This window comes from Bison bison, unplaced genomic scaffold (assembly GCF_000754665.1).
Source record: "Bison bison bison isolate TAMUID 2011002044 unplaced genomic scaffold, Bison_UMD1.0 scf7180017864375, whole genome shotgun sequence".
NCBI lineage: Eukaryota > Metazoa > Chordata > Mammalia > Artiodactyla > Bovidae > Bison > Bison bison.
In genome coordinates, this window is record NW_011494947.1 from 3,304,512 (window position 1) to 3,325,702 (window position 21,191).

Below are 21,191 nucleotides of genomic sequence, written 5' to 3' on the forward strand. Positions count from 1 at the left end.
GATGGACGTGAGTCTGAGTGAACTCCGGGAGTTGGTGATGGACAGGGAGGCCTGGTGTGCTGTGATTCATGGGGTCTCGAAGAGTCGGACACGACTGAGCAACTGAACTGAACTGACTGAACTGATGGCGGTCCAGTGGTTAAGACTCCACGCTCCCAATGCTAATCCCTGGTCAGGGAACTAAAGTCACGCATACCACATGGTGGAGCCAAAAAAAAAAAATAGAAACCCAAAATACAAAAAAATAAATAAACTTCATGATTTTTTAGAACCTCTGATGACGATAACTTCATGACCTAAACCAATGCTAGAGGTCATGCTTATTTCATTGTTCAATCTTCAATGTATAAAGGAGCTTGATCACAGTCTAGGACGTAAAACCAGACCTGAAAAAATAATTGTAAAATACTGATTAATACAGTTGCACTTTCCTCATTTGTCTTTTCAGCTTACTCGGCCCCTTGTGGCTGAAAGCTCCTGCCAGGAGCCTTTGGTTCATTAGAATTCAAGGAGCAATGAGAATTCAAGAGAAGGTGGGGGGGGGGAGGGGGAAGGGGATTCTGAAAAGGTACCTGTCAGGTTGTAATCAGTTACTTGGACACATCCGTTTGCAGTTCTCTTGGCAAATTTGGAGTTATTTGTTGAGTGTGTATATAGTATACACTTATAAATTAAACATTTTCCATTAGGTCCTACATTATCCGACTTTCTTCGTCTTTGGCAGTATGAAGCTTTCAAGTGAAATTTTAGGGTATGTGTCATATGATAGAGGTTCCTCAAGTGCGTCTCTGAACCTCTGGAGGTTCCAGAAACCCTCTCGTGGAGTGCACGAGGTCAAAACTATTTTCATAATGATACTAAGACATTGTCTTTTTCACCGTGTGGGCATTTGCACTAATGATACAAAAGCAGTGGTGGGTAAGATGACTGGTGGCTTAGCAGGAATCAGGGTGCTGGCTCCAAATTGTGGTAGTGGTTATTGTATTCTCATCATTGCCTGTTTAAAGAAAAAAAAAATCAGTTTTATTTTTAAATGTCTTTGATGAAACAGTAAAGATGAATGATTTTATTAAATCTCAATGTTTGAATATACATCATTCATCTTTTTAATAGTGTGGCAAGATAGGAACCAGAATACTTAAACCAGATATTAAAGTATTAAGTAATTAAACCAGTATATTAAAGTATTAAGAATACTTAATCCAGAATACTTAAGTGATTGTATTTTGAGCTGGACTAGCTGCTTTTATCAGGGGCCTTCCCAGGTAGCTCAGCTGAAAAAGAATCTGCCTGCAATGCAGGAGACCCTGGTTCAACTCCTTGGTTGGGAAATTTCCCTGGAGAAGAGATAGGCTACCCACTCCAGTATTCTTGGACTTCCCTGGTGGCTCAGACAGTAAAGAATCTGCCCTGCAATGAGGGAAACCATGGAAGACCAAATGAAGGAGGGCATGGTAACCCACTCCAGTGCATACTTGCCTGGAGAATCCCCATGGACAGAGGAGCCTGGCGGGCTACACTCCGTGGGGTTGCAAAGAGTCGGACACGACTTGAGTGACTGAGCACAGCTCAGCTGCTTCAGTCATGCTGCTGCTGCTGTTTGGCTCCTACGTCGTGTCTGGCTCTTTGCAACCCCACAGACTGTAGCCCACCAGGCTCTTCTATCCATGGGATTTCCCAGGCAAGAATCCCACAGCAGGTTGCTATTTCCTTTTCCAGGGGATCTTCCCAACCCAGGAAATGAATCTGAGTCTCCTGCATTGACAGGTGGATGCTTTCCCACTGATCCACCAGGGAAGCCCACTTTTATCATAGGCTGTCGTTTTTACTTCAAAGAACAATCAACAGATGAACTCTTGGGCATTTGGCAGACATTTTCTCTAAAGTGAATGAATCAAGCCTGTCACCTCAAGGAAACAACTGACCATATTTGTAGCTAAAGATAAAATCCCAGCTTTTAAGTGGAAATTAAAGCTTTGGAAAATGTGTCCTTGCCACTGTGACCTGACTGTTACCACATACTTAAAGACTCATCGAATAAGATCAGTAATGATATAGACGTGTGTTTCTAAAATGGTTTATATTGAAACATGTCGACACTTGGAAGATCTGCATAGTAAGTGAAATAACATTTCCAAATGGCCAGAGCATAATGCAGTCATGCCCAGGTAAGAGATCCACAGTGCAAGACAGACTAGTGCATTTTATTGTAACTGGTATGAAAAATTCATTGCCATGGTTTCAAGTTTCACATTCCAGCTAGCCTTTAAGAAACTAGTATTTGTTGAGTTTGGGTATGGTATCCACAATTATCTAGAAAGGACATTGAAATATGCCTCTATTTTCTAACCATTGCATATCTGGGTTAAGTTGTATTTTTTTATATACTTCCACCAAAATAAGGACCCACAACAGACTGAATGTGAAAGAAGATGAGAATCCAGCTGTCTTCTATTAAACCAGACATTAAAGAGATTTGTAGACATGTAAAACAGTACCATACTTCTAATTTTTGTGGGGGGAGGGGGTGTTTTTTTGAAGTAAAGTGCCTAAAAATAATATATATAGATATATATATGCTAGGTAAATTAATATACAACAAATTTATTGTTGTCTTTTAAAATTAACTGATATTTTTTAAGTCTTTCAACTTTTAATTTCTGATAGAGTAAATATTGATAGCTATAAAGCAGATAAACAGGAACTTGCCTGGTGGTCCAGTGGGTAAGACTCCTCGCTCCTGATGCAAGGAGTCTGGGTTTGATCCCCAGTCAGGGAACTAGATTTCACATCCTGCAGCAAAAAGGTCCTGTGTGCTGCTGCTAAGACCCAGCACAGCCTCTGTGTGTGTGTACACAGATACACACACACATATGCGTATGTGATAAAATAAGATGAGCAAAGGCTCTTTGGGGTCTTTAATGAATTTTAAGAGGGGAAAGGAGTCTTCAAAACTGCTGCGATGTGACATCAAACAGCAAAGGATACATTTTCTCTCTCTCTTTCTCTCCCTGCCGCTCTTTAAATCAAGTATAATTCACAGAAAATGGAAAGGACTCATTTTTGATCATGGTACCATCTGCAAAGTGGTAAAGGCTATTTTGAAAAATACCACATACAATATTTGTTCATAAAAGAGTCTTTTTAAGATCTGGAGGGTTTTGGGTTTTTTTTTTTTTCCCATTAAGTTTTCCACATTTTCATCAAGAATGTAAGTGGGTTGATTGGTTTTTCATCTGTTTTGAATTTTCTTGTAGCTGCTGTCAGAAAGTCCATGTTGCGGCCTTCCATGTGACAGCAACAGTAGAGTCTTGCATCACTGAGGTGTTGTAATATAGCAGAAAAAAGAACTATGCTATATTCATGAGCAAGTGCTAGTTGGTTACTGAGTCAGGTTTTTTTTATTATTATTATTAAGATCTTCTATCCCATTTGGACACTCATTTTAGTAAGTGCTTTATTATAGCTTGCAGAATGGTCTTGATAGAGATAACTTTATTGAAAACATATTGTTGGTTTGAGGCCAGTAATTTTTAAGGTAGGCTCAATTCAAGTGTAAATTTTTTTTTTTTTTAAGTTTTTTGATCTCAAAAGCTATTGCTTTATATTGTACACATTAGTGCTGAAAAGAATTGCAAAATAATATAGTAAGGAAAAGTAGGAAATTTGGTTGTTAGCAGGATAAGGGTGAAATCTAAGAGCAGATGATCTTAGTAAGATTTTGAGGAAACATCTATACCTTTAAAAATAGTAAGGCTGGGGACTTCCCTGATGGTCCAGTGGTTGACTCCATGCTTCCAACGCAGGGGGTGTGGGTTTGATCCCTGGTCAGGGAACTAAGATCCCACATGCCCTGTAGCATGGGTGAAAAAAAAAAAAAGTAAGGCTCTGGTGGTAGAAATTATACAGAGAGAGGGGTCTCAAATGGAGGGAGGGGTATGAAAAATAGTTAAATAAATAAGGTCATTGTAAAACTGTATTAACAACGGTTTACTGATTAGCAGAAAGCTTTAAAGTAGCCTTGCTCTGGGAATTCCCTGGTGGTCCAGTGGTTAAGAATCCAGCTTCCAATGCGGGGGACACAGATTTGATCCCTAGTTGGGGAATTAAAATCCCACATGCTGTGGGGTAATTAAGTCCACAAGCCCTGCAACTAGAGAAGCCTTGATGCACCTCGACGAAGACCCAGAGCAGCGAAAATAAAGAATAAAATAAAACAGCTAATTAAAAATAAAAGAAGCCTCTGAATAACTAGGAACTATGGCAATCATTACTTGAACTGTTTGTATATTTGTTCTCTGCAGTACTTTAAAGAGATCTACAGTCTTGTTTACACTTTAAATTTGCCTGACCATCCTTGTCCTTAGAGGTAACATAAATAACCTTCTTGAGCAGTGAAGTCTCAGTTTGTGAAATCTATTCTCAGGGACCAGGAATCAGTGAAAGTCTTTAATATTGGTCCTTGATTTTTGGTGGCTCAGCTGATAAAGAATCCGCCTGCAATGAGAGAGACCTGGGTTCGATCCCTGGGTTGGGAAGATCCCCTGGAGAAGGGAAGCCTTCTCCCACTCCAGTATTCTGGCCTGGAGAATTCCACGGACGGTACGGTCCATGGGGTCTCAAAGAGTAGGACACGACTGAGTGACTTTCACTTTCTTTCACTCAGTTTTTTTGTGGTAACAGTAAACATTATTAGGTATGGAGATAAACATTTTACAGTGCTAATTTTCAATTAGAAAACATTCTAGTAAAAGAAAACCTGAATTTCCTTTTTTTTTTAATTAATTCTTTTCGGTTATGCTGGGTCTTCGCTGCTCTGCATGGGCTTCATCTAGCTGGGGAGAGTGGGGGCCACTCTGTTTTGCGCACCAGCTTCTCCTTGTGGCAACTTCTCTTGTTGCAGAGCACAGGTCTAGGCGCACGGGCTTTAGTGGTTGCAGCTCACGGGCTCTAGGACACAGGCTCAGTGGTTGTGGAGTTGGCTTAGTTGCCCTGCTGGCATGTGGCATCTTCCCAGACCACGGCTCGAACCCATGTCCCCTGTATTGGCAGGTGGATTCTTATTCACTGTACCCCACCAGGGACGTCCAAGAAAACCTGAATTTCTTACGTCGTTTCTCCAACTGTTGTGTGGGGCCGAGTTCTGCTTCATGGAGAAGACAGGCAGAGGGGAGGCAGTTTGGGGTGAAGTGATTTGTTGAGTTAGGGTTCCATGAAGCAGAACCAAGCAGCCACCCTAGGATTCTCCCCTCCACATCCGTTCCAACTCTCCATCTAATCTGTCATGAAGGCTAGCTGAGTTTGAGCTCAGTGGTGCGAGCCCATGGACTGTAGCCCACCAGGCTCCTCCATCCATGGAATTCTCCAGGCAAGAATACTGGAGTGGGTGGCCATTCCCTTCTCCAGGGGACCTTCCCGACCCAGGGATTGAACCCAGGTCTTCTGCATTGCAGGCAGATTCTTTACCATGTGAACCACCAGGGAAGCCCTTCTAATTGAAGTACAGTTGATTTAGTGTTGTGCCAATCTCTGCGGTATAGCAAAGTGTCTGAGTTATACACATATGTATATTCTTTTCTTATAATCTTTTCAATGCATTTTTAAACATTCTTTTCCATTATGATTTATCCCAGCATTCTGAATATAGTTCCCTGGGCTGTACATTAGGTCCTCGTTCATGCATTCTAAATGTAATCGTTTGCATCCTCGCTGATTCTTTGTTCATGATCTGTAGACTCCTTCCCTCTGCTCCTGGTTTTTTGCCTTTGGATTACTGAACAGTCCCCTGACTTCCAGATCCTGGTGATGCTAAATGTATCTCTGGCAGTGCCCCTTCATTTGTAAGCCGTTCAGTGGCTCACTGGTGCCCACCAGAGAGTCTGAGCACCTTAACTCGGCATTCAAGGCCCTGGGTGATTCAGCCAGGCCCCTCTGGTTCCATCAGCCACTGCCACTCGTTCCCTTGCATCCTACCCCCACCTTGGGCTCTAGCAAGACCAGTCCACCTGATTCCTCTCCCTCCCTTTGCATTAGCTGTGGCTGGAATACCTACCCGTTCTCACTCTTGCAGACTGCTGTTCTCAAGGCACTCGGCACATTGGGGCTATATTTTTATTCTTGGTTCCCCAGCCCCAGTCACCATACCTGCCCCACACGGTAGGCTTGACGCATGGGTGAATGTTGAATAGAGTCCATGTGAGTCATTTTATTTGTTTGAACTCTTATTTTGTAACTCTTCTCTCTCCCATTTCTTTGCCCCAAATTTCAGTGAGCTTATGTTGAAAGTTAACTCGCAAATGACCCTTAAGGGGCTAAGAGTATGGCTGAGTTAACTCGGGAGTGTGTTTCATGTCTCAGTTTTTGGTATCTGCAGAAGACACTCTGCTTTGCGCCAATACATTAAATATATCCAAACACCACGTTTCTAAACAGAAATAGGGAACGTGAACGGATGGGTCAGAGTTCAATATCTCAGGCAGTTTTCAAACCAAATTTGGTAATGTTGATTTAAAATTGCTCAACGAAAAAGCACCCAAGTACAATCATGGAAAATGTTAGAACTGCTTTCTACGTACTGATATATTGTTGAGAGAACTGTGCACTGAAGTTATGTTAATCACAGAGAAAGATTACAAGCTCTGCCTTTGTTTTTTTTTTTTTATTAACAGGATCAATTTGACAACTTAGAAAAACACACACAGTGGGGAATTGATATTCTTGAGAAATACATCAAATTTGTTAAGGAGAGGACAGAGATTGAACTCAGCTATGCAAAGCAACTCAGGTAAGTTGATATTGAGAAAGGTTGTTTGTTAACTGCAGAATGAATGTAAGGGTCATTTATATCCTCATTTTATACCATAAATGTGTAAGCCTTTAAATATTGATTTTCCCCTTTCAGGAAAGCTTATATTTCAGTGAAAGCAATTTTTTTCATATAGAAAATTATTTTTCAGAGCACAGTAAACAGAAAAACCAAATTATTGCTTTTATACTCTGTTGCTTGAAAGGTCAGCAGCTGAATTTTTGAGCAGCTTTTTTTTTCCCCCAGAAAACTTTATCTGAAGCATAACAACAGAGAAGTACACATATCACAAGTGTATGACTCCAGAAGTTTTCAGAGTGAATACAATTATGTGATCGGCACCCAAGTCAAGAAACAGAAAATTACCAGCCTCAGTGTCCACTCCCCCGGTCCCTTCTGGTTCATGCCCCTCCCCTGCCCCCGTGGTTGACCACTCTGCTGATCTCTGGCCGCATGGATTGGTCTGGCCTGTTTTTGAAGCTTTGGTGAATGTTATCATTTATTATGCACCATTTGTATGTGGTTTCCTTTGTCCCTCATTAGGTCTATGAGATTCATTCATGTTACATGTTGTGGTGCTTTTTATTTTGGTTGATGAGTGTGCCAAAGCTTGTCCAGTCTGCTGTCACTAGGCTATTGCTTGTTTCCAACTGGGGGCTGTAAAGTACATGTCCAGGAGTGGAATTCCTGGGTCTTAGGCTTTGTGTATGTTTAGATTTAGCAGATGGAGTCAGTTTTCCAGAGAGCTCGTCTGGTTCATGTTCCCTCCAGCAGCAGCTGAGAGGTCCTCAGGCAGCCCTTCTTACAACTCCAAGGACAAAATTATCCAAGAAGTTTGTTTCTTACATAAAATATTTAAAAGTTGCTGGCAGAACTAAGCTTGAAGTGGCAAGATCTTTAATGACTTCTTGTTTGGTTGGTTTGTGCAGATTGTGAGTATCTAGATGACTTTCGATTTAGAAACATTTCATTTTAATCCAAAGACCATCTGGACAAGGTGAATGTCATGTATCTTTGAAAGAATCATCTTAGAGAGCTCCTGATGTCATTTAATAAGCACCTAAGTGGTACATACGGTGCACTTCATGGATGATAAGTTTTGTTTCCATTGAGCAAATAAAATACAATATATATTGCTCAATGAAATAATTTTTATAAAGAATTTTTTATAAATTTACTATTTATTTGCTTAATAGTACAGCTGGGAAAGACTGCAGACAACAGGAGACAGGGGCGGCAGAAGATGAGATGGTTAGATAGCATCACCGGCTCAATGGACATGAATTTGAGCAAACTGTGGGAGGTAGTGGAGGACAGAGGAGCCTGGCGTGCTGCAGTCCATGGGGTCATGGAGTTGGACATGACATAGCGACTGAGCAGCAGCAACAACAAATTTCTTTAGTAATAAATATATTATTTAATAATAATTTGATAATTTATTTACTATGAATTAAATTGTCTTTAATTTTGCTGAATAAAATTTAAGTAAAATTAAATTTCCTCAATAAGAATTTCATAAATAAACTTATTTTTATAAATGAATTCTATTGCAGATGAACTTCTGATGCCTTATATGTGCATCAGCCTCATTAGCAGTTGAAAGCTTCATAACTGACAGTGTGAGTGGCCAGCGAGCTGCTCCGTGTTGATTATTTAAACATTGCACCGTCATAAAATGTTGTCTTTCCCGTGGAGATGGGTTGCGCAACAGCTTTAGCCAAAGTGTGCTGCGCTGTGCTTGGTCTCCCCTAAAGGATTTCCCTGCCTCCGTTGACTTTCTGTCTTGGCGTCGTCTCCTCTTTCCTGGAGCCTCCGCCACTGCCTTGATTTGCTTGGGAGGTTTGTCATCCAATGTCGTGAAGTCTGTCCTCGGCAAGCTTCTCCGTCAGTTCTGTGTCAGGACAGAAAGGCACTGCTTTTGCTGCCCTCTGGGCAGCACCTGTCTCCCGGCCCTTTCTCATGACTCTGTGAGCGAGGATTTAGGTAACAAAACTGGAGGCTATTGGAAAAGACTCCCAATTCCAGCAGTAGGTTTGGGGTAACATTTAATAGCTCTCCATTGACCATTTCCCCCTGTTTCAGATCTAGAATAGCAGTGTTACTGCTGTGGCTGTTATCTCTTGGGAAGTCCTTTTCCTGAGATGTAAATGTTAACATTTGTTTCACTCCATCCCTGCAAAGTATCTAAATTTGTGCTTATGGGTGTGTGCTTAGTCGCTTAGTCATGTCCGACTCTTTTCGACCCTATGGACTGTAGCCCACCAGGCTCCTCTGTCCATGGGGAATCTCCAGGCAAGAATACTGGAGTGGGTTGCCATGCCCTCCTCCAGGGGATCTTCCCAACCCAGGGATCGAACCCCAGGTCTCCTACACTGTAGACGGATTCTTTACCCTCTGAGCCACCAGGAAAGTCCTATGCTTATGGGAGAGGTTGACAAAAACAGATAATGAGTAATTGAACCTTGCCTTCAAGACAATTACTAATCCTCTGAAAGTGTCTTCTAATCTTTAAGACTGAGATCTGGGCAGGGCCCTTGGTGCTGAGGAGTAATCAGATCGTCTTTTGTTGATCTGCTTTTCCATTTGCCTGAGTTCTTCATGGCTTCTCTTGCCACACACCCCAACATCTCCTTCCTACTATCTTCACTGCTTGCTTCCCGCTTCCCTGAGAAAATCGAAGCAGTCCAAGGAAAACATCCTTAGAGTTTCACACTCTGTAACCCACCTGTCCGAATCTGTTCCCATACCTGATGCTCCTGTCTGAATCCCAGCCCACCTCTTACACCCTGGCCCTTCCCAGAACTCGATTCCACTAGTTTTTCCTCCATCTCCATGTAATCAGTGCTTCACTTTCTATTAGATGATCCCCATCTGCACAAAAACGCACCGTCTCCCGTCGTTGAAAATCCGCAAAGAAAACAAAACTTTTGAGCTCACCCCTCCTCTCCTTATTGAGCTCACCTGTGTGAACTGCTCCTAGGGGTGCCCGTGACCTTCATCCTGCCCCAGCCAGTTGCCTGTCCTCAGTCCTCACCATCCTTGACCCCTCAGCAGCTTTGATGGGGTGGATGCTGCCTCTTCGAAAACACTTCCCTCACTTGGCATCTGAAACCCCTATCTCTAGGCTTCCTTCCTATCTCACCGAAAGCTCTTTGGAAGGCTCTGCTCAGGCTCCCTAGAGGTTCCTCGTCTCCTCCCGCCCCTTCACCCCAATCTGTCCCAGTGCCCAACTCCCGGTCATCTTTTCTTATCAGTCTATGCTCTCCTGGTGATCTTGTCTGTCTCCTGGCTTTCAGGATGGTCTCTATGGCAACAGATATGTGTCTCCAAGCTAGACCTCTGTCCTGAACTCCAGAAGCAGGTTGCTCAGAATCTCCGTTTGGATGTCTAGAAAACATCTCACATGTAACGTATCTGAAAAGGCATCTCTCCGCTCAAAATCTGCATCTCTGCAGCCCAGTTCTCCCTCTCCCCACTGCCCCCCCCGCAACTCAAGTTTCCCTCAGAGTAAATCCTAAATCCTTACGGTGGATGTCCTACAAAGCGAACACAAACGGTTTCCCTCCCTCTCTTACATCATCTCTCCCTTCGTATCTCTGCTCTAACCATCCCCGCCTCCTTGTTCAATCTTGTGCGCGCCAAGCCTGCTCTCGCCACAGGGATGCTGCATGGCCGTTCATATGGATCACATAGAGGTTTATCTCCCGGGATCCACGTGGCCAACTGCCTCACCTCCTTCAAGTCTTTGCTCTAATGTCGCCTGCACAGTGAGGGTCTCCCTGCCTCCCTGCTGTACTTTCTGGTTTTTCCAAAGTGCTGATAACTTTCTAATATTGTATAATTTTCTTATATACTGTTCATCATTGCCTTCCACTTCTGCTAGAATATAAACCTCTCAAGGGCAGGGCTCCTTGAGTTGTGTTGACTGATGAATCCCCATAGTACGGAACAGTGACTGGCACATACTAGGGACTTAGTAAATAGTTGTAGAAAGAGTGAATCAATGGGAACAGGTCTGCAATATTTGGTCAACACTGTTTCAAGGAGAATTGCATGTTGTCACAGGCCTATAAGAGCTGATGAGGCTTTAGCAACAAACAGAACAACTAACAATATGTCGGTAGGGTTAGGGGAGGGGATTCTAGTGAAAGAGACATCGGAAGTGCCAGAGCCTGAGGGATTCATCTTCGCACTATAGAAAACAGACCGCAGGCAAATGAACAAGGCCGTAAATCACTTAAAGATAGCATTTTATCACCTTGAATAAGTAAAACCAGTGATGCATTAAAGCTTGATGTGCGGCAAGGGTTACTTAGTCACACCAGCCAGGGAAAATCCATAGCTTGAGAACTGACAGACAGCAAGCAAAGGTCTGAGAGTCGTTCTTCCAGGCCAAGGAGTCAGCAAGTGCAGAGCTCCTAAAGTGGTGACAAGTTCGAGGAATGAAAAGTTCCAGCCAGTGTGACTGGAGCATATTCAACAAAGACTTGCTTGAAATATCAGTATGATGTTGAAAAACATCACTTTTTTGGGGAGATATCTGTCGTTAATTCTTTTCTGCATTAGAAGAAAAAAAACACTAACTTATTTTAGATGTAGAAGATGATAATTAAGGCTTTGGTTTCTGTAGGTCAGTGGTTAACAAACTATTGGCCACCTCTGTGGCCCAATCCATCACTGCCTGGTTTTATAAATAAAGTTTTATTGGAACACAGGCACATCCATTCATTTATGTATTGTCTGTGGCTGTTTTTGCAAAAAATAATGGCAGTGGAATAGTGCAACAGAGACCACATGACCATAACCTGCTTGCAAGTCTGAAATATTTAGTGTCTGGTCCTTGCTAAGCTTGCTTATGTACGTGTTCAGTTCAGTTCGGTCGCTCAGTCGTGTCCGACTCTTTGCGACCCCATGAATCGCAGCACGCCAGGCCTCCCTGTCCATCACCAACTCCCGGAGTTCACCCAGACTCACGTCCATCGAGTCAGTGATGCCATCCAGCCATCTCATCCTCTGTCGTCCCCTTCTCAAATGTAAATATAAATATATATATATATATATATATGCTTATATAAGTTTGCTGACACCTACTATAGTTACACTCCATTCAAGGCATGTGTGCATGAGTGCTCTGTCGCTTCAGATATGCCTGACTCTTTGCAACCCTATGTACTATAGCCCACCAGGCTCCTTTGTCCATGGGATTCTCCAGGCAAGAATACTGGAATGGGTTGCCATGCCCTCCTCCAGGGGATCTTCATGACCCAGGGATTGAACCCATGTCTCCTATATTGTAAGCAGATTCTTCACTGCTGAGCCACCGGGGAATCCCCTCCATTCAAGGCAGGGTTAAATTCTGAATATAATCTTAAAATATGTTATATGACCTATATAAGAGAACCAAATATTGATTGCCCCTTAGCAACTGTTTCTTAAAACAAAACAAAACAAAACACTGACTTATTTGTTATGACCAGGTAATGAACTCATATGACTGAAACTTCTAATCCTTGCTTCCCTGAAGTTCAGGGTGGCCTTGCCTTTCTGCATCCTGCAGATTATTCTAGAAGTTCATGTTTATCTTTTATAACTATACAGTGTTGTACTGGATTGGTGGATACGTTGATTGTTTCCAGCTGTTTGCAACTCTGAACAAAGTTGCGATGGATAACTTTGAATGAAACACTTGGGCAAACATGTCTAGAGAATAAGTTACTAAAAGAAGCACTTTGGTTCTGGTAAAATTTGCTAAGTGGCCCTTCTTGGAAACTGTAACATTATTACCATCCAAGAGTGCATGGCACTGCTCCCCACCTTGACCCTCAGTACTTCTTGTTACCCGTCTTTTTTAAATCTTTGCTAATTTGATAAGTAAATATTGCTAGATCTGACCAGTAATTTATGTTTTTCTTCCTAAGAATGAGGTTGAGTATGTTTTTATGCATTGGAGTCATTTGTACTTTCTTCTTGAGCCATTCTTATCCTGGTCATTTGTTGTTTTTTTTTTTTTAATTGGAGCCCATTGTAAATAAAAGGAAACTGTCAAAGTCATTTTATAAAATATACTGCACATTGTATATACAAGGTATTGAATTTAAATTTACTTGAACAGTTAGCAAGATATTAAAGGGAAACTTGAAGGATTTACTGAGCTTGAAATGTTAAATTCTTATAAGATTTAGCAAAAAAAAAAAAAAAAATGCAGGTTGTCATTGCTGTTTGGTGGGGTTTTTTGTGTGTGTTTTTGTTGTTGTTTGTTTTGTTTTTAACTCATGTTGTAATTTTAAACAGTCTCAGTTGACTCACTGCTAGGAAAGATAAAGAAGAGAGTATTTACATCTTTTACTTCCTCTCCTAGTTGAGTTATATAACTTGGTTTATAAAATGAGTCTCACAGTTAGTTTGTCTTAATTACAGATAAATGTACATCAGCATTCCTTCTACCACAGCCTCTGCACTTGTTTGTTGGCATCAAGAAAAATAGGGATATTTTACCCATGATGGGAACTTTTGGCATGCTCCTCGAGTTCTTTCTTGTTTGAGAATACCACTCTACAGTCATCCCCCAGTGTCTGTGAACATCGGTTCCAGGAACCACCTCCTCAGATACGGAGATTTGAAGATGCTCAAGTTGCTTTATATAGCAAGACATAGTATTTGTGTATAACCCTCACACATCCTTCCAAATATTTAAATCATCTCTAGATTCCTTATAATACCTCATACAATGTAAATACTGTGTCAACTGTTGCCAGCGTGAAGCAAATTCAAATTTTGCTTTGGGGAACTTTCTGGAACTCCCCCCTCCCCTCTAATATTTTTCATCTGCAGTTCATTGACTCCATGGATGTGGACCCCAGAGATATGGAGGATAGACTGCACCTAACAACAATTTGACTTAAATTATTCTGTGGTCATTCTTTCTCTCCAAACCTTGTTGTTGCTACATTGTCTTCTGGTGTAAAAGTCTAGGGGCAGCCCAATATTTATTCTAACCTTTTTGTGCCACTTAGCAGTTTGGTAACTTTTCCAAGCAATGCTTTGTGGTTGATCCCTCTTTATCAATTTTCCTTACTTTCAATTGCAAAGTCAGTTGTTTATTTCATACCCTCATATATTTTCTTCCAGATTGGGTTTTTCTCTGTCATTTTCTTCCTCCCTTGTCTTCTGTATTACATTGCATCTTTTCACCTTGCTTGTATTTAATGCAGGCAGTTTGGTGAAGTGCTTAAAAGGAACAGACTCTAGAGCATCGGGCCCCAACCTTTCTGGCACACCGGTTTCACGGAAGACAGTTTTTCCACAGACTGGGGTGCGGGAGGGACGGTCTCGGGTATTCAAGTGCGTTGTATTTATTGTGCACTGTGTTTCTATTATCATTACATCAGCTCCACCTTGGATCATCAGGCATCAGATCCTGGAGGTGGGGGACCCCGCTCTAGAGTCTTAGTGTCCGGAAGGTTCTTCCACTTAACAGTAATAATGATTGGGGGCAAATTACTCTATGTGCTTTGTCTTTTTTCATCTGTAATATGTGAGTAATAAGGATGATGATCTTTCCTGCCTTACGAGGTTGTTGAGGGGTCTTAATGAGATAAAGCATGTAAGTGTCTTAGGTTGATGTCTAAGCATGTTTTTGGTATTAACAAGCATCACCAGCGCTCCTGTTTGATCTGATAGAATGTGAACAATCGTTGCTGTGCTTCTGGCACCATTGGTCTTGGTGTTACCAGATCAGGTTCGTTGGCCAACACGCGGTAAACCAAACACTGAGACACCGAGGTTTGCAGCAGAGAAAGGGTTCATTCACAAGGCTGCCAAGGGAGGAGGCAGGAGAACAAGTCCCAGATCAGCCTCCTGGAAGGCGAGGGGCTTGGGATATTTATTAAAGAAGCAGGGTGGTGGTTGGCCTTAGGTGTGGAGAACGATGATTGCAGGCAGGATGAGGTCATCCGTTTTCTGTGCAGGTGTACCTGAGTTGCCTGCTTCTTTGTGGGATGCATGTTCCAAAATGGAGGTGCTTAGCGTGATCTGAGGGTGGAGTTTCTGACCCTCTGCCATCAAAAGGCCATTCACTGGACACCTGTGCAGCTCCAGGTTTAGGTGGGGCTTCCCTGATGGCTCAGATGGTAAAGAATCTACCTGCAGTGCAGGAGACCTGGGTTTGATTCCCGGGTCGGGAAGATCCCCTGGAGAAGAGTATGGCTACCCACTCCAGCGTTCTTGCCTGGAGAATTCCATGGTCAGAGGAGCTTGGTGGATTACAGTCCATGGGGTCTCAAAAAGTCATACATGACTGAGCAACTAAGACACAAAACCAGTGTTAGTTGGCTTGAACTTGAGCTCAACACAGCTGACTCCAGGTTCCCAGGAAACATCTTACTGTTTCGGCTGTGTAATGCTTGGAAGACAAGCAAGCCTTTTGTAGCAAGAAAGCAAGCTTGAATGGTGAAGGCAGGTTACAAGCAGAGGCGTTTTGAACAAACTGGAAGGCAAGCTCAAGAATTCGTGTTAATCACCAGTATCGGTTAACCCCATGGGGCGCCTGACTTTGTACCTCTTGTCTTTGAGACTCTGAGTTTCATTGTCTCTTCTGAAACTTTGTTAGTGTTTCTATTTTGACATTCACTCCATTAGGTCACAAGCATTCACTCCTATTCCTTGGGAGTCCTTAGGTTTGGGGTGATCTCCCCCAGGCATTCAGCTTGCGGCCCTGAGAAGTGGAAACCCAGGGGGCCAGCCCCGGCCCCTGCCAAGTCCTGGAATCTGGATGCTCAGTCTGCCTGTCTCCCTCTCGGAGCTTATCTGTCTCTGTTCCCTGAGTGCTGGCTCACCCCTCATTTAACTTCTGTCTGACTCGATTTTCAGTCAGTCCATGTTCCGCGGACTTATTTCCCTTCCAGTGACTGTGAGGGAGGGGTCAAGCATCTGTTGTACACTGTTCTAGAACCTTCCATCTCTCACATGGGTCACCGCTTATCAAAGTGTGTAGACTGAGGTTATGTGCCTTTCTTCATTGGTTTATTTTCTGCTCTGGAAAATTTCCTGGCTTTTATTTTACCTCTTGTTGGAAAAAAGCACAATTCTCTGATGAGATTTTATTTTGCCATCTTTATCTGGAAATCTGCGGTGAGCTTTTAAAAGTATGAAAGAAACATAGAAAAAAAAAAATTTCCTGGGTCGAACCCTAGACCTTCCGTTTCAGAGGATCTGAAATGGAGCCTAAGTATCTCCTTTTAAAAGCCTCCTGGCAGCTCTTAGGAACAACCAAATTTAAGTCTAGTATTTTTATTAAAAGAAGTGTATTTTCCTCCTACCTTTTAATTAGCCTATCTGAAGAGCAAATATATAAAACACTTGTTTCTCAGAAAGATCCCATAAATTTAAATTTGTTTTTGGTGGTTTATTTGCTTGCTTATTTTTATAATAACTTCATACACATAGGGCAAGAAAGCCCATCTCGAGAGAATGGAAAGGCTTTTTTTTTTGTAGTGGCCCCTGACAGAAGTATCTTTGGATCTGAAGTTCTCTTCTAGACCTCTTAAGGTTTTAGTTTTCTGTTAGCATTTATAGAGTAAATTATTCATTGATGCTTTTAAGAAGCATTTGAATGCTATATATGTGTAACACTGTCAAAGTGATACTCATGCACAGAAGTGGACCATCTTTACTGCAGATCTTCCACAACAGGTCTTTAATCCTGTTTGGGGTTTGACTGGGAAAACGGAACTATAAAAAGTGCTGGTTTCTCCTGGATCTCTTCAAGCTCTGCTTCCTTCAATTAGGTATAAAATTTGAACTATTTTTATGGCTGCTAAGGACTGGAAGTGTGGGTTTAAATAAACCTCTAAAAAAACAGTTTTGAATGGATTTTTATATAAGGTGTGAATTTAGAAGGGGCATTTTTCCATTTATAGTTTATGGTTAGCAGAAGAAATGGTCATTATTTAAAACCATGCACTAAAAATGTCTCATAAAACTTCTAGGCTTTTCAATACTGAAGATCACATATATGCTACTTTAAATATATTTGCCAAAGAATCTATTGATTAGTCATCTGCTTTCCATGGCTCCCCTTTTAATATTCCTGGTACATGTAAGTTGGAGCCACTGTTTTTGTTAAATCTATCTTTTTTTTGGCTGCACTTGGTCTTCATCGTGGTGTAGGCGCTTCGTTGCTCCAAGGAACGTGGGATATCAGTTCCCCAACCAGGGATCGACCACCAGGGAAGTCCCCAAATCTTTAAAGATGAAATGTGGTAGACCACCTCAAAGAATTCCACTGTGTTCTCGATTTGCAAGATTTCTCTTTTCTGCATCATTGTTTTTCTCTGAAGTACTTGCTTTAGATATTTCATATTTAGGAAATATTGCTTCTTCACAGTCTTTTGAATCTAAATCTACCAGATAATCTTTTCTGTGAGAGTATCAGTAGAGAAAACACGACGTAGTTGAAACACAGCTCATGTGATAGCAACCTCCAAGTCAGTACATTTTTCTTTTATCAGTTTGTCTACTTAGAAATTTTAAATTGTTATGTACCCCTGCCTTTTTTAAGTAATTGCAGCAATCACTATTCTATTGGGTGATGTATATTCCCTTGGAATTTTGAAACTTTAAGGGACAAGAGAGGTCATTTCATGCCCCTACCTCAGGGTTTGAGATGAGGAACTGGAAGCACAGACTTGCCCATTGATTTGTTCGAGGTCACACCATCCAGACACTTGGTCTCTGGATTCCCAGAGCAATGTCCTTTTTGCTGAAGTCCTCTGCCTCTCGTGTCATCTAGTAACACCTGTTGGAGATGAACTCACGTTTCACTCTGTCTGTAAAATGTACCATGATCAAAATTGCAAATTGATTACTGTATACTTCTCTAGGCACATCTGTAGATTCAGGGGAAATGAAAGAAATTAAATGTGAAATAATGAAAGTAGGTACTATGAAAGAGGAATAGCAGTAGGGAATAAAAAGAGAAGTGAACAGTGGAATGGCGTCATACGGAGAGTCTCAGTGTGGACCACGGTCACCTCCTAGGACTGTTCTTTCTCCTCCCTTCTTCTTTTTGTAAAAGTTGAAGTATAGTTGGTTTACAATGTTGTATTCATTTCTGCTGTACAGCAAAGTGACTCATTTATACATGTACTTACTGAGTCACTTCTTTTTCATATTGTTTTCCTTATGGTTTATCCCAGGACATTGAATATAGTTCCCTGTTCTATTCAGTAGGACCTTATGGTCCATTCATCCGACAGGCAATAGTTTACATCTGCGAATCCCAAACTCTCGGTCCTTCCCTCCCCCGTCCCCTCCCCCTTGGCAGCCACAAATCTGTTCTCTGTATCTGTGAGTTTCTAAACTTACATAAAAATGTTTCACAGACAGGTTCCTCTGTGCTGTGCTTTGGCATTTGTTTTTGTCTTTCTGTCTTACTTCACTTAGTACGATAGTCTCTAGGCCCACCCATGTTGCTGCAAATCCCATTGTTTCATGCTTTTTTATGACTGCATAGTATTCCAGTGTGCACCCCACTCCAGTACTCTTGCCTGGAAAATCCCATGGACGGCGGAGCCTGGTAGGCTGCAGTCCGTGGGGTCACTACAAGTCGGACACAACTGAGCGACTTCACTTTCACTTTTCTCTTTCGTGCATTGGAGAAGGAAATGGCAACCCACTCCAGTGTTCTTGCCTGGTGAATCCCAGGGATGGCGGAGCCTGGTGGGCTGCCGTCTATGGGGTCGCACAGAGTCGGACACGACTGAAGCGACTTAGCAGCCGCAGCAGTATCCCATTGTACATATGTACTGCATCTTCTTTATCTATGGCTGTTCTTCTAACTACAGAAGCCAAAATAGGACCCAAGAGAAATCAATCAGTGGAGCCATTAGTGAATTTTCTTTTTTCGAGATCACTCTTAGTTTTTATGTAAATTTAGGCCTGCAGAATGTAGAGGGGAGTATTTGGATTCTTGACCTGGAGGTGGGATTAGGAAGAGAGATTAGAGCAGTTTTGGCTAATCTGAGTGTGTTCAGTGTGAGCCTGCTACACAGGTTAAAATTTCTCCTAGTTAAATGTCTTAGCATAAACATCCCTCCAAATATTGTTTCTACTTCCTTCAAGGAGACTTATTCACACAAGTGGTTTTCATTAGCTCTTTGAAAGAAAAGCCACAGAGCCTTGAAAACACGCCCTTTGAATTTTAATTTTAAACATTCGGACCCAGTCCATATGTTTGCCTTGGATTTAGAGCAATAATGCTTGACTGAGGATGAGTATAGGGGATGGTGACCTGGTAAGAAAAACTACCCCAGCTCAGTACTGTAAATAAAAGCCACTGCATAGAAACCCATGGTCTGCCCTCTAGTTAAATAATGTCAGGTCTTAACACCCAGGTAAGTGACCAGCTGGTGACCATGCCTATTCTTATTTGCTCTGTCTTTAGCTAAAAGATTCAAACCTATGCAAGTCTTTCACATTGAAAGATGGAAGGAATTAAATGGTTCAGTTGTGAACATTTTGTGGCTTTTTAACTTGTAAACAAAAATACTAACTTCATCTTTTATCCTTGATTTCTCAATCATCTTCTGTATAAGGTGATATGTCTGCCTTTTTGTTTTAGGAATCTTTCAAAGAAATACCAACCTAAAAAGAACTCGAAGGAGGAAGAAGAATACAGGTGTGTTTATCACTGATTGTTATGTGGCCGTATGTATATGTCCTTGGTGATGATTATAAAGGAAATCTACATGTACTCTGTAGACGTAGTATACCTACAAAAATAAGTTGCATTCCTCATTCATATTTGTGTTAATTTTTAAATTGGGGGAAGACAATAAAAACTTAAATAACTTTTCTTATAGAGGCACTAGACCTCGTCCAGATTGTTTCAATTAAGGTAATTAGGAAAAGCTTAGCCTATAAGCAAATACAGGAAGTGTGGATGGACTGTGCATTCCACATCTTGGTAAATTCAGGTGTCTCATTCATCTAGGAAATATGTCCGTTTCAGACAGCAGTTAAGACATCTTAACATGGATACTCCAAAAGTATCATCTCTAATTTAGATCTAAATATCCATGACATTAGAACATTTAGTAGGTATATGTATTTGGGGTTTTACCTGGGCTAGTAACAAAGCCAAATGTTGCCTGATACAGAGCAATTTGGCTTCGCAAAATGAAAAATGTTTCAGTTGTAATTAATTGTGTGCCATGTTGATGAGAACACCCTGATGTGTAATGAATTTGTCAAGACCCTATGGGAGCTGGAGGCATATTACCCTGATAGTAACGTTAATTACTCTTTCGCTGGCGGGAAGCCTCGTGAGAGAGGATGTGCCCTGTTTGGAAAGGAGTGGTGTGTGTTCTGTTCTGTAGGTATACGGCTTGCCAAGCCTTCCTTGCCACCCTGAATGAAATGAACGATTATGCTGGGCAGCATGAACTCATCTCCGAGAATATGACCTCTCAGATCATTGTGGAGTTAGTGCGCTACGTCCAGGAGCTGAAGCAGGAGAGGAAATCGGTAACTAAAATTTGTTTTTCTTCCTAAGAGGTGGAGCAAAGATGATGGGACTATCCCTCCAAGTTGTTGTTTGTTTGTTTTTATGGTTTCCTGTGCTATACAGTAAATCCTTGTTGCTTATCTATTTTATTTATTTTTTGACCATGCCGCTAGGCATGTGGGATCTTAGCTCCCCAATCAGGAATCAAACCTGTGTCTCCTGCATTGGAAGTGCAGAGTTTTAACCACTGGGCCGCCAGGCAAGTCCCTCCCGAGAAGTTTCAAAGTTAAATGAAATCATATGAGACGGTGGGTCTTAAATTGCCACCTTTGAGAAGCATATAAAAATTCAGGACCCTATTCCTAGAAAGTGTGTCCAGATCTTTACGTATGATTTCAAAGGTCCATTATATACTCTGCCACTCATTTGTGGGCCCCAGAATACTAACCTTTTACGATGAATTTAAATATATTTGAGGCTCTGGGACATACAAGAGCAAGCAAGGTAATATGGTGTCTGCTGTGTGGAATAAATTGTATTAAAATAAATCCTTATAAGGAGTTCGAAAGAGCCAGAAAGATGGCCTCAGTTACAGACACTCTGTTCCCTGGCTCATTCATTGTCATCTAATAAAGGGCCTTTTTGGTCCTCTCATCACCATTACAGTCTTTTCATGACTTTTATTGTTAACAAAAGGGAAAAATGTACCCTCGAGTAAAGTATATTCATAGTCAAGGTTTTGACCGAAGAGATTTATCATTAAGCCGTGGTCTATATCACTGTACTTGGATTGCCTGTGAGGCACGTAATAATTTGTTGTAATAAAATGCCAAAGTTGGCCAGTGACATGCTTTTCTCATGCAAGAGTCAACTCATTGGAAA

The 21,191-nt window shown here is 41.7% G+C and overlaps 1 protein-coding gene across 1 annotated transcript in view; it reads left to right on the top strand.

The window, feature by feature from the left end:
- The window catches only part of FNBP1 (formin binding protein 1), a 119,262-nt gene that overhangs the window by 27,718 nt on the left and 70,353 nt on the right, over positions 1–21,191 (top strand). Inside the window, exons 3-5 of the mRNA XM_010856952.1 lie at positions 6,669–6,784; positions 19,425–19,481; positions 20,182–20,329. Coding sequence (XP_010855254.1) covers positions 6,669–6,784; positions 19,425–19,481; positions 20,182–20,329 — 321 coding nt within the window. The remainder of the gene's footprint in view (positions 1–6,668; positions 6,785–19,424; positions 19,482–20,181; positions 20,330–21,191) is intronic.